The sequence below is a fragment of the Elephantulus edwardii genome, unplaced genomic scaffold (assembly GCF_000299155.1).
Source record: "Elephantulus edwardii isolate Elephantulus edwardi_28Jun2011 unplaced genomic scaffold, EleEdw1.0 scaffold00042, whole genome shotgun sequence".
Taxonomy (NCBI): Eukaryota; Metazoa; Chordata; class Mammalia; order Macroscelidea; family Macroscelididae; genus Elephantulus; species Elephantulus edwardii.
This window is the reverse complement of record NW_006399792.1, coordinates 17,299,850-17,316,571: the sequence shown is the minus strand read 5'-3', so window position 1 is coordinate 17,316,571 and position 16,722 is coordinate 17,299,850. Positions and strand designations below refer to the sequence as shown.

Sequence of the window (16,722 nt, the reverse complement as noted above, 5' to 3'; positions counted from 1 at the left end):
TTTATACGCTCTGGGAACACATTTCAATATGTTTCTGGGTTATGCCTTCTCTACCAGTTGATTTGTCACGTTTCTGCAAAACAATTTATATGTAAATATGTCTGCTCTCTATAGCACCCTCTGCTCTCTATCAGTTTCTGATTGACATTGAATTTTGATAGACACTGATCTGGGTAACTCTGCTGAAAGAACTTTGAGAAAGCTTAAAAAGTTACAGTCTTTCATATGCTCTTGTTTTACTTTACCAAGTTTACTTTCCCCCTTTTTTATACATATTGTGTTAATTCTGGAACATTTTGAAAATTTGAGAAAAATAAAAGTCACATTGCTACTGTCCAAAAAATATAAAAGACAAATGCTATTATGTTTTTACTTTGTTTTATAAAGCACAATGCATTGTTGTGATTATTCTGTTTATGCAATTTGTGTTGTTCATTTAACATGGTTTCTACACTATTAAGCACATTTTAAATGCAATATAGACCAAAATTAAATAATGTCATGTATAAAGCATGACTGTCCTTTAGAAATTAGGTGCATCTTAAGAAGATGGAAAATGTTTTTAAGAAATGATCTTTGTCCTCTAGATGTTGTTGTTATGTAACGTCAAGTCACCTGTGACTCATAGTAACCCTAAGGACAGTCGATCTCAACTCTGCCCTGTCCTGAGCCGTCTCACTGATTTCAACACACCTACCTGTATTGCCCCAGTTACTGTATCAATCCATCTCATCTGGTGTCTTCCTCTCCTGCACTGTCCCTCCACCCTTCCGAGCATGATGTCCTTCTCCAATGGCTGGTCCCTCCTGGCCACATGCCCAAATTATATGAGATGGAGCTTCAAAACCCAAGCCTCCAAGGAAAAATGTGGTTTCACCCTCTGCTGGTAATTAGTATTTGCACATAAGAATTGTAGATAGTCATTGGATTTTTAATGTTAGATTCCCTGGGAATTATGACTGCAGACGACTTTCAGTTTAAAGTTAAAGAATCAAAAATTACTATTACTTTTTAGTGCAAACACTGATTATTTTAAATTAAAAATCTGAAAATATTGAAATTGGAAAATTATTTAGGCTGAAAAGCATCTGTTGTAGTGTAACATTTTTTTCTTTTCATCTCACAATTTAAAGTAGTAATTATGTTATGTAGGTTGAATAGCAGTAAATATCTCAGGATATTGAAAAAAATTACTTTTGACTGTTTATGTCTGAGACTACATCTGTGCATTTGGGTCTGATTTTTATATTTAAGGAAACATGTTCGTTTCATTTGAACACTTTTAGTGAAGCCTAAGTTGCAAGTTCAAACTTTTTATGTTTTAGATGACTTGATCCTTTCCTGAAGCTTTGTAACTTTCCAAGACAATAACCTTAACCATGACCTTCCTTTTTCATGGGGGCCCCGGGTCATGGCAGGAAATCATGAGAGGACCGGTGCACAGGTATCACCAGCACTGGAATAAGAGCACTCAGTGGGGTGTGTGGTATTTACTCAATTTTCTGTCGAAAGGCCAGCACAGGAGGAGATGAAATAAGTTGTGGGTGGGATTGGAGGGGCGTGCGTAGTTTCCATTCTCATCAGGCAGCCTGGCTGTTTTGCAATTTAGCCCTGCTACCTGGAGATGTTAATTTGATATGTGCCACTGCAACCCTTATTTCTACAGGGTGAAGAATTAATTCACTTAGAAGGAAAATGCTGTCCTGAATGTGTTTCAAGGAATAGCTACTGTGTATATGAAGAAAATGCAGACTCTGTGAGTATCTGGCTAATAACTAAAGATTATGAAAGGAATTTGTAATTCACTTTTTTTATGAAATTCAGTCCTCGTTTCATTTATCCATTCATTTAATCAAAACTTGTCATCTAACACCTACTATATGCCGGACACTGAAGGTACTGAAGTTAACATAGCATGGGATCTATGCTAATATGAGATAAACAATGAAAAGCAAATGTTGAATAATGATCAGAGCTATTAAGAAGAATAAAGTCATTAAAGGCAGTTAGAAAGTGTGTGATGTTTAGTGTAGTATTCAAGGAGCCTTCTTTTACCCAGAGAAAGTTGGGCAAGAACTGTAGAAATTAGGGAATGAGTCACAGGGCTAATTTGGTAGGATGGAGTGACATACCAGGAAGAGGAAACCACACATGCACCTGCAAAGGCACTGAGGCAGAGTGTCCTTGATATATTCAGTAAATAACAAGAAAGTGAATTTGACTGAAATGCTGTGAGTGAGAGAGAAGAGAGTTGGAGAAAAGATCCAGGAAGTAGGCTGGTGGTTCGTTGAGGTAAAGATTTTGTGTTTTACCCCAAGACAAGAGGGTTTTGACAAGAGTAGATTTTGAGCATGTTGCAAGGAGGTTCCAGTCCTTGGAGAGGAACATTGTGCTTGGGAAGGTGGAGGGACAGCACAAGAGATGAAGACCCTCAATGAGATAGATTGACTCAATGACTAGGGTAATGGGGGTAGGTGTGTCAGCAACAATAAGTTTGGCTCAGGATAGAGCAGGGTTCAGAGCTGTTGTACATAGGGTTGCTATGAGTCACAGCTGTCTTGAGGGCACGTAACAACAGTTCTATGATTAACTTATTTGTAAAAAGGACTACATTAGTTTCTATTTGAGCAAATGATATTAGGGAAGAAATTAGAAGCAAGTGCTTGGTTAGAAGGTTTAAGCCCTAGTTAAGATAGAGGGTGGATTGAATATGGTGAAAAGTATGATCCAGCTCTCGATGTTTTTGGCAAGTAGGGGTGATGAGGTTTTGATGAACTGAATATGAGTTGAAACTCTATTGCTAAGATTTTATTTCTCCGTAGACCTTTATTATATTGCCTAAAGGTAAAAAAAACAACAACAACAACAAAACAAAACCCCAACAAATCTCCTAGTCTCTTCTAAATTGTTTTTTTTCTTTAGCCCATATTTTTCACGTGAGGTTTTAAAATGTTGATAAACTAAGTGAGTTCTTTATGATCATAAATACACCTGCCATGGTTGTCAAAAGATTATAAGAATTCAGATTAGGTGCTTTTATTTATAAGCTTATTTCTAGACAATCTTTGTGATTTGAGTAAATTACATCTGCCATTCTACCACTGTTTCTAAATCTGCTAAGGAAGCAGGATTTCATAGGGTTAACAGAGTGGACACTAGGCTAGAATCCCCTTTTCTGGCACATACGAGTTGTGACTTCAGGTATGTTACTTACTCCTCAGGGACTAGTGATAGTATGTATTTAATAGCTCCAACTCAATGTGACCATGTATTTAATCTGGCCAATGTATTGGAAGAGCTCCATATTTATTCCCATTCCCAAGAAAGGTGATCTAACAAAATGTAGACACTATTGAACAATATCATTAATATCTGGGAGGAGGATGGGCATTCTCCTCCCGTGCAATTAACTGCCTCTGAAAACCCACCCACCAGAGGTTCAGCTGTGGGTTCCAACTCTGTGGTACACTACAACACCATCATTAATCTCATATGTAAACAAAATATTGCTGAAGATCATTTAAAAATAGCTAGAACAATACAAAGATAAGGAACTGCCAGAAATTCAAACTGGGTATAGTAAAGGATGTGTGTGGCACCAGGGGTATAATTTCTGATGTCATGTTGATCCTGGATGGAAGTAATGAATACCAGAATAATATCTATTTATGTTTTATCATTTATGCCAATGCATAGCCTGTATGGATCATAACAAGTTATGATTAACATTGAGAAGAATGAGAATCCCTTAGTACTTAATTGTGTTCATGCAAAACCTATACCTAGACAAAGAGGCTGTTGTAGGGAAAGAGCAAGGGAAGAGTACAAGGTTTAAAATTTAAAGGTGAGTGCATCAAGATTGTATTCTCTTTCCATACCTATTCAACTGTATGCTGAGCAAATTACTCGAGAAGCTGGACTCTGGGAAGAAGAATGTGGCCTTAGGATTGGAGGAAGACTCATCAATAACCTACATTATGCAGGTGACACAGCCTTGCTTGCTGAAAGTGAGGAGGCCTTGAAGTGCTTGTTGCAGAAGATTAAAGAATACAGTCTTCAATGTGGATTGCATCTCAACTTTAAGGAAACAAAGATTCTTACCCTTGGACCTATAAGCAACATCATGATACATGGAGAAAGACTGAGACTGTCAACAACTTTATCTTACTTGGATCCATAATGAACACCCTTGGCACCAGCAGTTAGGAAATAAGGAGATGTATTACACTGGAGAAGTCTGCATGTAGAGACCTCTCCAAATTATTGAGGAGTAATGATGTCAACTTGAAGACATAATTGCATCTGATTCAGGCTGTGGTCTCTCCGATCACTTTGTTATTCATCTGAGAGCTGGACAATGAATAAGGATGACAGAAAAATAATTGATGCCTCTGAACTGTGGTGTTGGAGAAAAGTAGTGAACATCCCATGGACTGCCAAAAGAACAACAAATATGTCTTGGACAAAGTGCAGCCATAGTGCTCCTTGGAGGCAAAGATGATAAAGCTTTGCTTCACATTCTTTGGGCATGTTGTTATAAGGAGCTATTCTTTCGATAGGGATAGTCCATGATGCTCAGAAAGGTGGAGGGTTGAAAAAGAAGAAAAAGACCCAGGTGGATTGACACAACTGCTGCAATGGGGTCTGGTGTGTGAGGAAGTGGACCACAGGATAAAACAGAGTTCAGATCTGTTGTTAATGGGGCTGCATTCAACTTGATGGCACCTACCAACAACAGTGGGTTCATTGAGGTGTATTCCTCACTTATTACTGCTGAGGCAGTAGCAACTCATAGCTTACTCCAGCAAGTTTTCAGTCTGTAAATAAAACGGGAGGAAATTGTTCATCTTTCTCCCTTGGAGCAGCTCATGGATTCAAACCACCCACCACTGGATTGGAATACAACTCCCTACCCATTTGGCCTTGGCAGTATGAGTGGCATCCACTTCCTAAACAACATGCCTCTGGAAACTCTATGAACTTTGATAAATGACAATAGAAAGGCTTCAGGCCTTTTGCTCATAGGGTTGCTATGAGTTGAGCTCGACTTGATGGCAATCAACAACAACAACAACCACCCCCCTTTTGGCCACTTGGCAACCCTTATTGAAGTGTGTGGAACTCTTAAACAGTGCCAGGTAGACTTTTAAAAATGCATTAAAAATAGGTATTATTATTATGCTGTTGGCTTAGTTTTATGTAGCACTATAGAGTTTTAGTAATCCTTGTTTCCGAAGAATTTAGGCAATTAAAACCTCCCTAAGAATGTTCTATTTTATTCTAAAATGGTAGCATCATTTTTCCTATTCTTTTTTTTGGAGGTAAATTAAGTCAGTGTGATTAGAAAAAAAACCCAGGTTATTTTAAACAAGTGCAAACCCTAGCAATTCTCTTACTGCAAAAAAAAATTAAAAAATCTGCCCATAGGGTTTTCAAAGGCCTGTCTTTTCGGAAGTGGATGGCCAATCCTTCTTCCTAGTCTGTCTCAATCTTTAAATATATATAATAGTATCTGACAGACAAGCATTCCACAGAAAAGAACCGATGAAAGACAATTGCCCAGTTATGACAATAACCAATAGATTCAATGTTACAGCCCACCGATGCTTTCTTACTTCACCACCATCTCTTCTTCCTTTTGCCTACACCATTCAATACCCATCTCCCATTGACCAGCCCCTGATGTGATGGCCTAAGTCTCAAGCCATCAGGATTTCTGTGATTCTGATCATATCGTGCTTTTATGCATATCTTATGATGAAGCCGGTATGACTTCAACTTAAAGAAGAGTGTTGAATATACCATGGACTGCTAGGAGAACAAACAGGTTTGTCCTGGAGAGGGTGAAGCCAGAGTGTTCCCTGGAGTCAAGGATTCTGAAGCTTCATCTGACATATTTTGGGCATGTTGCAAGGAGGGACTGGTCATTGGAAAGGGACATCATGTTTGGCAGAGTGGAGGGGAGGCGAAGGAGAGGAAGACCTTTGGTGAGATGGATCGATTCTGTGACTGGAGCGGTGGGAATAAGTGCGTTTGAGATGGCTAGGTTGGCACAGGATAGACCAGCATTTAGAGCTCTTGTACATAGGGTCGCTATGAGTTGCAAGCGCCTCGATGGCACATAACAATAACAACAACAACATACAAACTTAGATCCTTTGACTGTGAAGTCTTTTGTATCAAAGGGACATGAAGCTAGGTTCTCAAGCAGAAGTGAGACTATAAATTAAGAAGTATTTTCTGAGCACATTTTTTCAGTCATTGTTGGTATACATTTCTTGTTCTTAGTATAGATTTTATTTTTATTCATAACAAATGATGTTGCATGTTCCTTGAGGGGAAATGGATAACCTTTAATGAGAAAATGAATAGATTGACTTAATGGTGTTTTTAGTGTTATAATAAATGCATTCCTCTGTTCTCAGATGTCCTCAAATGCCAGTCGAGTTGCCCATATTCCAGTAAGTATAGATTTTAAAAACTGTATATTGATATTTATAAAATTAAGTAATGACTTGCATAAGCTCTCTTGGGAAACCTTAATGCTCTATTTTTAACAATCAAGTTTGATGACACTGTGGTCAGAGATGAAAAGCTTCGTTCGTTGCTGTGGAGTCAAAATTGACTCGTAGCTGACCCTCCAGTGGGTTTTCAGAGGCTGTAAGTCACACAGGTGGAGACTTACCATCTTCCGCCTCTGGAGCTTGGTGGCCTGCCTTTGAGTTGACAGTGTGTCTCCCGGATCTATTCATGTTCACTTCTTTTCTTAGCTATTTTTTTCCCCCATAGTTGAGAATTAAGTCTCTAACTGCCAACTCCTGCACAGTTTGGTGATTTTCTCCTTCTGAAATATTTCCCCCTGAAGTAATTATTAATCTTCAATGGAATTTTACATGTTGAGTACTTACTGAAGAAAGCACATCTTTGGTTTCAGGAGCACCTCTGTAAGGCATGCTTTGTTTTCTTGCACTTCAGCTAATTGCAATTCACAATAACAAATTACTAAAATTTTATAATTTCAAGTTTGTGACAACCCTGCCTTGGGCAAGTGCCATTTTCTTCCTACTAGTGTGTGTTTACTTTGTGTTTCTGTGTCATGTTTTCATAACTCACACAATGTTTCAGTCATTTCCTTAATGTTATTATGCATTTAATAGACTCTAGTATATAGTTAACATAATTTTTATATGCATTGGGAAACAAAACAATTCTTTGACTTGCTTTATTGCACTGTTTGCTTTATTATGGTGCTCTGGAACCAAACCTGCAGTATCTCCAAATGTCTGCCTGTACCGAGTGCTTATTCTAGGTTTTCAGGTCAATGTTCTGTAGCTTGTTTTTAAGGAAGAATATAAGCATGTTTATTTAGAGAGGCAAGCTTACAGTTTTTGAACTTGGTTTTGAATAAAGAGGACAGGGTCTGTGCCCGGCTTGAAATTGAAGAAAAGCACTTCTGCCTTTGGAAGATAATATTCCTCAGTCTTTTTCAATCACTACTCCTTGTTGCGAAATGCCCTCACATAATAATTTGGAATGTCTAACACCAGCTGACCTAATATACATTTCATCAAAATTTTATTTTCAAATATGCTGTCCTATTGTCTCCAGTCTCGTGTCCCTCATCACCTCGATGTGTTCTGATAGGATGTTTTATTCCCTTTTCCTATTTCCAGGATGAGCTGAACCTGCACAAAAAAATAAAAAAATGAACTGCTTTTTATAATTCTCTTTGCCTTCTTTGTCGAAGCACTAATGTTTATTACCATAATTTGTTTGGCTGAAAAGAATACTTCAGTGTGAGAAAGCCCACAGCATTTCTACAGCCACTAAAAAAGGCCTCCGGAAGCTTTCATTTTAAGAATACAATGACTCTAGTGTTGCAGTCACCATAAAGAAATGCAGGGCTTTCACTGCATGTCCCACTGGTAGTGTAGAGTGTGTTTAGTGTCCCTGCTAATCACTAGGTACACAGTAATTCCCTGGAGTGCTTTTTAGGACAAGAAGTTGGGGAACAAGTTTTAAATGCTTTCGTCTTGTGAAAAGTCATCTGTTATGGTCGCCTGGGAGGGCTTTGACAGTGTATCTCCCTGTGTCTAAAATCTTTCCACCTGTGCCCGAGTCCCACACTGAAATTAAACATGAGGAAGCCAAACCAGTCATTGAGTCCATTGTGACTGATGGTGACTCTGTGTCAGAGCAGAACTGTGCTCCACAGTCTTCACGGCTATGAACTTTAGGACACCGATAACCAGGCAGAAAGCGCACCTCAGAGAAGGTTCAAACCACTACCATTTAAGTTAGCAGCTGAACTATTTCTACTAAATAGGGCCTCATGTAGGGGCCTCTGGCCTTTCTCGGGAGATGCACTGCTAGCCCAAAGGTGGTGCTTCTCTGGTGGTTCAAATCCAGAAGTAGCTGGGTGTCCTCCCCAAAATGCCACTGGAATGTTAGCCACGCAGTTCCACCTTGACAGCATAAAGGCCTCATACAGTAAAATAAACCAGTTGTAAACAAAGAGGGAGAACTACTGCGCTTTAACATTTAGGATTCTTTCCCACTTGCCCTGTTTCAGAATCAGGTTGGATATGATTGGGACCATGTCTTGTCTATCACCTCATTCTTATATGAAATCAGAAGTTTTTTACTAGCAAACTGTCTTCGCTATCATTAAAGCCTGATGACTGAGTCATTTTTTTAAATTGTTTCGTGTAGGAAGGGGAAACATGGGAGGCTGGCCCTTGCAGGGTGTGTGAGTGTCTGGGGGCTCAGGTGACTTGCTATGAGCCCTGTTGCCCACCTTGTCCAGTGGCCACACTCGCTGTGAAGGTGGAGGGACGGTGCTGTCCAGATTGTACGTCAGGTAAGTCCACATCAGATTTCTTTCTGGTAAGATATTTTTATTCCCACAAAATTCAGAAAGATCCTTTTCCTTTTCCTGCTTTGTGTTATTGAGTCAACTGTTGGGTTAGTTTCTTTTCTCCCTAACAAATGATGCTAACTAATCTTTGTACATCATGTAATTGCCAAACTGCCTTACTGTGGGCATATAATCTGGGGCAGATCACTGCCCCTCTGTAAACCTTGGTTTCCTCATTGATAAAATGTGTCTTATCTATCCTGCCAATTAAAATCAAAAGACCTACTCTCTATAAACTTGAGAACTCAAATGTATGTGCTGTTTTGTCATTGAAGATATGAAAAATAATTGCTCAAAGTTTGTTATAGAAGTTCTTTTTTTCCCCTCCCCCTTTCAAAGTGCACTGTTAAGCAGATGGATCTTTTTGGAGTTCTCAAATGAGTTTTTGAGGTTTAAAGACTCATTAATTTCTTCCCAAAGAAAATTTTATCTACTTGTTCTGCAACTCTGCTTTCAAATCACCTGGGGTTGAATTAGTTCCAGTTAATAGTTGTTGGCAAGCACGAGAGTCACTCTGGCTGAGCAGTAATTTGCCTATAAGCTTGGTCTTTCTAGACAAAGTGGCGTTTTCGTCTATTAATATTTCATAATTAATTGTTTTCATTTGTGGGCCCCAGTTTTTCATAGTGTCAGTTGCTTTTGTTGCACTCAACTTACTTTGACTAATCACAGTGTTACTGTGAAGAGTTTATCAGGGGGAAAGTAAGCAACTTTGTAGTTTAATTACAATACCTTCTCCAAAGTGGCTTTCTAAAATAAATATTTGGCATATTATTATCTATTACACTTTGAAAATCAAGTCTTTGCCTACAGTTACCAGTGGGTTCAGTGATGATACCAATTACTTGGGAATGTGATTTGAAATTCTGGAGGAAGTAAAGGAAATGGGCTCATTTCTTTCTCCCCAGAAAATAATAACTATTTTTTAAAAATTTTTAAATTGTCTTTCTGTCAACTTTTTATGCCTTTCAGAGCATAAGAAGAGCATCTAAGAAATAGCAGATGATTGAATTTAAGTCATATAATTTAGTCATCCCAGTTCCTAGAGGCATCCTGGGAAGTCTGGATTAATTAATGGGCCTGTTCTGCAATGCTGTCAGTGCCTTCAGTTTGGGGCTCCAGTTTAGTGCTTTCAATTTAGTGAGGAGAGTTCAGAAAAAGAGATTTCTCAAGATTCTTTGAAATTTTGCATTGCTATCTGGAGACCTTTTTTGTACCTAAGTTTCAGTGTTTTTAATTTTACTTACTCTGTACAATGGTAGGCACTACAGTTTCTTATTCTGGCAAATATAACATAAACTATGTGACCTTTAACTGAATTTTCCTCTCTGTCTTGGATTTTAGCTCATTGCCACAAAGACTGTCTGACCTGTTCCCAGTCTCCAGACCACTGTGATCTCTGCCAGGACCCCACAAAGTTCCTGCAGAATGGACAGTGTGTGCACAGCTGTGGCCTGGGGTTTTACCAAGCTGGAGGTCTTTGTTTAGGTATGGCTCAGAGCAGACAACCCAGAGGCGATGGTTTATGGTGGCTACATTGCTATTATCAAACAGAAGCTCAATATTGTTAAGGAGAGAATGATAAAGGTAAAAAATGGGAGTTTCCAAAAACCATTGAGAAGCAATCTTTTCACCTATAGGTTATTGGGTTTCTATCAGCTTTGCCTTTTCCTGTTAACAATTTTATGGGTCTTTTTTTCTCAGTGCTTAACAGAGGGAGCTAGGGGATGTGGTATGGATAGTTACTAGGTACTTGTGGCTAAATTATTATTTTTTTAATTTTGACAACTTTTAAAGATTGTAATTATCACTGAAATACATGATGCCATTTAATAAAAACACTCAGATTATCAGCGTAGAACTTTAGAATTGACAATGAACCCTGAAGAATGCTCTTCCTAGAACATTCTCATTTTGCACATAGGGAACTTGTGAGCCAGAGAAATTAATTGGCTTGTTGCTATATCACACAGCTAATTGGCAATAGACTTTATCTCTTGTGGGATAGCAAGGGAGCCAAAGTGAGTTTATGTACATTACAGAATTCTTATACATCCCAGAGGCAGACCTTCTCTGGGAGGGTTTGACTCCCAGGTCTAATCATACTCACTCTGCATCATAGGGGATTACTCTTAGAAACCCTGCTGCTAAGATTAATTATCCAGTTAAAAGTGCTTACATTTGTGGGTTGGAACTCTGGTGGCACAGCAGTTAAGTGCTTGACTGCTAACCCATAAGTCACTGTGGGAGAAAGATGTGCCAGTCTGCTTCTGCAAATAGTACAGCTTCGTAAAACCCTATGAATAGTTTCCCTGTGAGCAGGGTTTCCCTCTGAGCAAGGTTTCCATGTGAGCAGGGTTTCTGATCTGTTCTGTAGAGTTGCTGTGAGTTGGAATTAACTGAATGGCAGAGGGCTTGGGTTTTCAGTTTTGTTGCCTCAGTAATCTTTCATTCTAAAATGAGATAATATCAATACATTCTTCACAAGTTTTTTTATGAAAATTAAGTGAGTTAATAGGACCTTTGAGTTCTGGTGGCCTAGTGGTAAGGAGATGCACTGCCAAACCCAAGGTCATGTGGTTCGAATCCACAAACTCTCCCACTGGAGAAAGATGGAAAATCTCCTCCCATGTGATTTACTGCTTCTGAAAACCCACTGAAGGGTTAGCTATGAGTTGGTTCTGACTCAGTGGTATATGAGATGTGCCTTAGAATGGTATCTGGAATGCAGGCAGTACTCAATATAAATTGTTATTGTGATTTGCTGTCAAGTTAGAACCGACCCATAGCTAAATCACCAGCAGAGGTTTTCAGAGGAAGTAGATCACACAGGAGGAGATTGCACCCACCAGTTTCCCATGAAGCAGCTGTTGGATTTGAACCTGAAGTCTTTGTGATTGCAGCACAGCTTCTTACCACTTAGCCACCGGAGCTCCCACAATAAAGACTAGCCAGTATTAGGGACATCATAGCCAATGTCAGATAGATCTTGGCTGAAAGCAGGAAGTACCAGAGGAATGTCTGTGTCTCATTGACTGCACAAAAGCACTTGTCTGTGGAACACAATCATTGTGGCTAACATTGAGAAGAATGTGAATCCTAGAACACCTGATAGTTGCTCATGCATAATTTATACTTGGACCAAGAAGCAGTTGTCTGAACAGAGCAAGGAAACTCTACATAGTTTATAATCAGGAAAGGTGTGCGTCAGGATGTGTCCTGTCTCTAGACCTTTTATTTTTTTCCACTTTTAATTGTGATCTTAATATAACTTTACAGAAAAGTTGGATTTTGATTCATTTATTGTTGCACATTTTCCTCCTTACCCTGCTCAGATCACTTAAGAAAAAAAAAAAAAATCACTCATTGTTACATAATTTCCTCCCCCAGTCCTCTTTGCTATGTACTTCTTATTCTGGGCTGTTGTTATACAGATAATTCCTAATCCTATTTTCCTTTTAAATAGTTTTCCCCCTCATCTGTTCCATTAAAGTATTTATTATTTATCCCCTCTTTTTTTGTTTTCCCCAACCCCGAAGTCAGTCATGTTTTATAGCAGTCGTGTTATGCAGTAATTGTTCTTTTGTGACTGAGATATTCACTCAGCATAATGTTCTTCAGGGTCAGTTGTATAACACTTTATGAATTCCTCGTTTAACAATAATAATTGATTGTGTGAATATACCATAGATTTCTATCCTTTCATTTGTTAATGGGCGCTTGTGTTGCTTTCATCTCTTTGCTATTGTGAATATCGCAGCAATAAACATGGGTGCGCATACATCTGTTTGACTGGCAGTCCTGATTTCTTTAGGGCATATTCCTGCTCAAAGTGGATCAAGGACTTATGAGTCAAACTAAGTACTATCAGCATCATCAGAGAAAAGCTTGAAAGAACTTTAGAAGCCTTAATCCACAATATGAACAGACTTCCATGCATCTTGAAAAACCTAAAGCCAGGAGAAAATAAAATAGATGAATGAGACCTTCTAAGAATCAAACCCCTATGCACTTCAACAAGGGTGGAGGACCATTGAAGGAGAGGAAGACCTTCAACCAGGTGGACTGACATGGTGACTACTGCAATAGGCTCTTTTGTGTTGGGAAGTGTGAAATGGTGCAAGACAGAATAGGGTTCAGATCTTTTGTTCAGAGGGTCACTATGAGTCATACAGCACCTAACAAGAACAACAATGCACAGCAAAAAACTTCTCCAGCAGGGTAAAAAGGAAACCCACAGATTAGGAAAAAAAATTGGTAGTGACATATCTGATAAGTGACTCAGTCTAAAACTTATAGAATATTCCCACATCTCAATAAGAAAAAGGTGAACAACTCATCGCAAAGTGAGCACAGAATATGAATAGACACTCAACAAAGAAGACATTCACTTGGCAAACAAACACATGAAGAAATGTTCAAAATCCCTGTCTCTCAGAAAGATGCAAATAAAAACAACTATGAGGTATCATCTCACCCAGTAACAATAGCAAAGTTCAGTAGAATAGCAAACAACAAATGCTGGCAAGGTTTTGGAGAGATTGGAACCCTTGTACTCACTGTTGGTGGGAATGTAAATATGGTGCAACCACTCTGGAAGGCAGTATGGCACATTCTCAAAAAGTTGGTAATAGAAATAGCATTTGACCCAGCAATTCCACTGCTAGGTATATATTCTCTATACCTTATCAATCTGTAGGCTGAACAGATAATTTGGAAGGCTGGCCTTAATGAAAAGAAATGTGTCATTAAGATTGGAAGAAGAATCATCAGCAATCTGTGTTATGCAGATGATGTAACCTTGCTTGCAGAAACTGAGGAGGACTTGAAGCATTTGCTGCAGAAAGCCAACTACTGCAGTCTTCAGTGTGGATTAAAGCTCAACATCAAAAAGACAAAGATTCTCACCACTTGAGACAATTGGTAGCACCATAATAGATGGGAATGAGATTGAGATTATTAACAGTTTCATCTTACTTGACTCCACAGTCAACCCTCTTGGCACTGACAGTCAGGAAATAAAAAGACAAATTGTATTAGAAGAATCTACTGTCAGAGACCTTTCTAGAGTGCTGAAGAGCCATGATGTCAGACTAAGATACACCTCTTCCACGCCAAAGTCTTTGCAAGTACTTGCTACACATCAGAGAGCTGGGCAATGAATAAGGATGACAGAAAAATAATTGATGCTTTTGAATTGTGGTGCTGGACAAGAGTATTGAACATACTGTGGACTGCTAGAGAAAATATATAATTGTCCTGGAGAGGATGAAACCAATTTGTTCCTTCTTATTGTTATGTGCCATCAAGCCATTTGTGATTCATAGCAACCTTACTTACAACAGCTTTTTTTTTTTTAAGTTTTATTTGCACTATTTTTTGTGTGTGTACCGTCAAATTGGATCTGACTGGTACAAGATGAGATTGCCCCTCCTTCTATAGCGCATCTGGTCAATTTGAACCGTGTGCTTCTGGGATTGCAGTGCAGCTTCTTGCCACTAGGCAACCAGAGCTCCCTTGTACAACAGCTTTGAACCTTGCTCTATCTTGAGCCAATCTGATTGTCTCTGACACACCTACCCCCATTTCCCCAGTTACTGAGTCAATCCATCTTATCTTATCCACGGTCTTCCTCTCTTGCGTTGTTCCCCACCCTTCCAAGTATGAGGTCCCTCCTCCAAGGACTGGTCCCTCCTTGCAACATGCCCAAAGTTATGTCAGATGGAGCTTGAGAATCTTTACCTCCAAGGAGCAGCCGAATTTCACCTTCTCCAGGACAAACATATTTGTTCTCCCAGCAGACTATGGTATAGTCAGTATATACCAGGTGAGACTCTTTGCTTTCTTGATGTTGAGCTTCAGCTGCAACAAATACCTCATTTCTTCCTTAGAGACAAAGATTTTGAAACTTTATCTGTTATACTTTGGGCATGTTGCCAGGAAAGACCAGTCTTTAGAGAAGGACATCATGCTTGGAAGAATGGAGGAACAGTGAAAGAGAGGAAGCCCTAGGAGAAGATGGTTTGATAGAGTAATAGGGGTAATAGGGATAGGTATGTCAGAAACAATGTGACTGGCTTAGGATAGGTAGAGTTCAGAGCTGTTGTACATAAAGTCACTATGAGTTGCAGGCAACTTGATGGCCTATAACAACACAACAATATTATTTATTTTCTTAATTATTCAATTTTTTGCTACTACTACTTCTATTCATAAAGTTACATATATATCTATGACAAACGGGAGGAAAACAATTGGTTTAAAGAGAAATTGAGAGCTAATAGGAACAGATTCATCAGTCAGACTGCCTGGTTTTGAATGTTTACTTCACTATGTATTAGATATGTGACACTGGGCAAGTTATTTAACCTCTCTGAGTTTCTTCCTTATTTGTAAAATAGAGATTAATAATACCTACATCCTATTATTGTTGTGAGGATTAAGCACATTAATAAACATACAGCTCTAAGAACAGTGCCTGGTAATAGGAACTATTCATCAAGGGTGAGTGTTAAAATTATTGTAACATTATAAGATGTTTGTAAAAGTTTTGTTGTTGTTGTTTTTTTAAATTGTAACATCATTGTAAAAATTAAGGAAAGACAAAAAAGTCTTTCATCTTGTCTTTGGCCCTAAGGCCTCAGGATGAGGTTCTGTAGGAGTAGGCAAGGGGTGATATCTGTGAACTAACCAGAGCTTCCCTGTTCTCTCTCTGAACCTTACCCGGAGCCAGCCTGCCAGCCCCAGTGTTCCACATGCACCAGTGCCCTGGAGTGCTCGTCCTGCCGGCCGCCCCTGCTGATGCAGCACGGGCAGTGTGTGACCACCTGTGCCGACGGCTTCTACCGCGATCACCGCTCCTGTGCAGGTAATCACAGGCCAGGCTGCAGGCAGGGCACCAACTAGAAAGCCAGTACCTTGAATGATGTGGAGCTAATGGCATCTGTGAGATGTTTTTCAAGTAAGCGGAGTTCTGAACAAGGCTCCTGATCTGATGAGAAGAACAATGGAATGACCATGGTGATGCACATTCTTTTTATGATTTTGTTTGTTTTTTTTAATTTTTTCATCGTTGATTCACTGAAGCACATGTAGTATGATCTCTATATGTTCTGCACAAGCCTAGGCCATTGGGTCAATATTTATTTAACACCATACTTTGGTTTAGTATGGCCATTATTTTGTGAATTAGATTCCTGGTAGTTGCTGTGCAGTCAGTTCTGACTCTCGGCAGCCATATGTTTAACCAATTGAAGCCTGGCCTCATCCTGTGCGTCCTCAGAATCTCGGCTATGCTTGAGCTCACTGCTGTAGCCAATCTGTTAGTCTATCATTTTTATATGATTTCTAATATAAAATTTTCATTTTATACTTGTTTACTTACAAATTTCATGTACATTGTTTTTCACACCGTATCTTTCCCATTTCCTTAACTCACTCCTCCCTCCACCTATCAAATGTGCAACCCTATAATTACTCCTTTTTTCAAAAATTATGTCTTTCTCCTCTTATCAGGCCCCTCCTGATAACATGCTCAAAGCATGTGAGACAAAGTCTCACCATCTTTGCCTTTAAGGAGCACTCTGACTGCACTTTTTTCAAGATAGTGAGTATGTTGGACAGTGAGTAAAGAAGATCAAAGAAGAGTAGATTCCTTAGTAGTGCAAACACTGCACTATACTGCAAATACTACAAAGGACTGTAGTCTCCAATATGGATTGAAGTTTAACATAAAGAAGACAAAGCTTCTCACCACTGGGCCAATTGGCAGTGCCATGATGGATAGAGAAGAGATTGAGGTTGTT

General features: G+C 39.1%; 1 protein-coding gene across 1 annotated transcript in view; it reads left to right on the top strand.

The window, feature by feature from the left end:
• Positions 1 to 16,722, top strand: part of FRAS1 (Fraser syndrome 1) — a 470,336-nt gene that overhangs the window by 52,877 nt on the left and 400,737 nt on the right. The window contains exons 8-12 of the mRNA XM_006885294.1: positions 1,667 to 1,756; positions 6,426 to 6,461; positions 8,713 to 8,860; positions 10,262 to 10,405; positions 15,651 to 15,785. Of these exons, the coding sequence (XP_006885356.1) occupies positions 1,667 to 1,756; positions 6,426 to 6,461; positions 8,713 to 8,860; positions 10,262 to 10,405; positions 15,651 to 15,785 (553 nt within the window). The remainder of the gene's footprint in view (positions 1 to 1,666; positions 1,757 to 6,425; positions 6,462 to 8,712; positions 8,861 to 10,261; positions 10,406 to 15,650; positions 15,786 to 16,722) is intronic.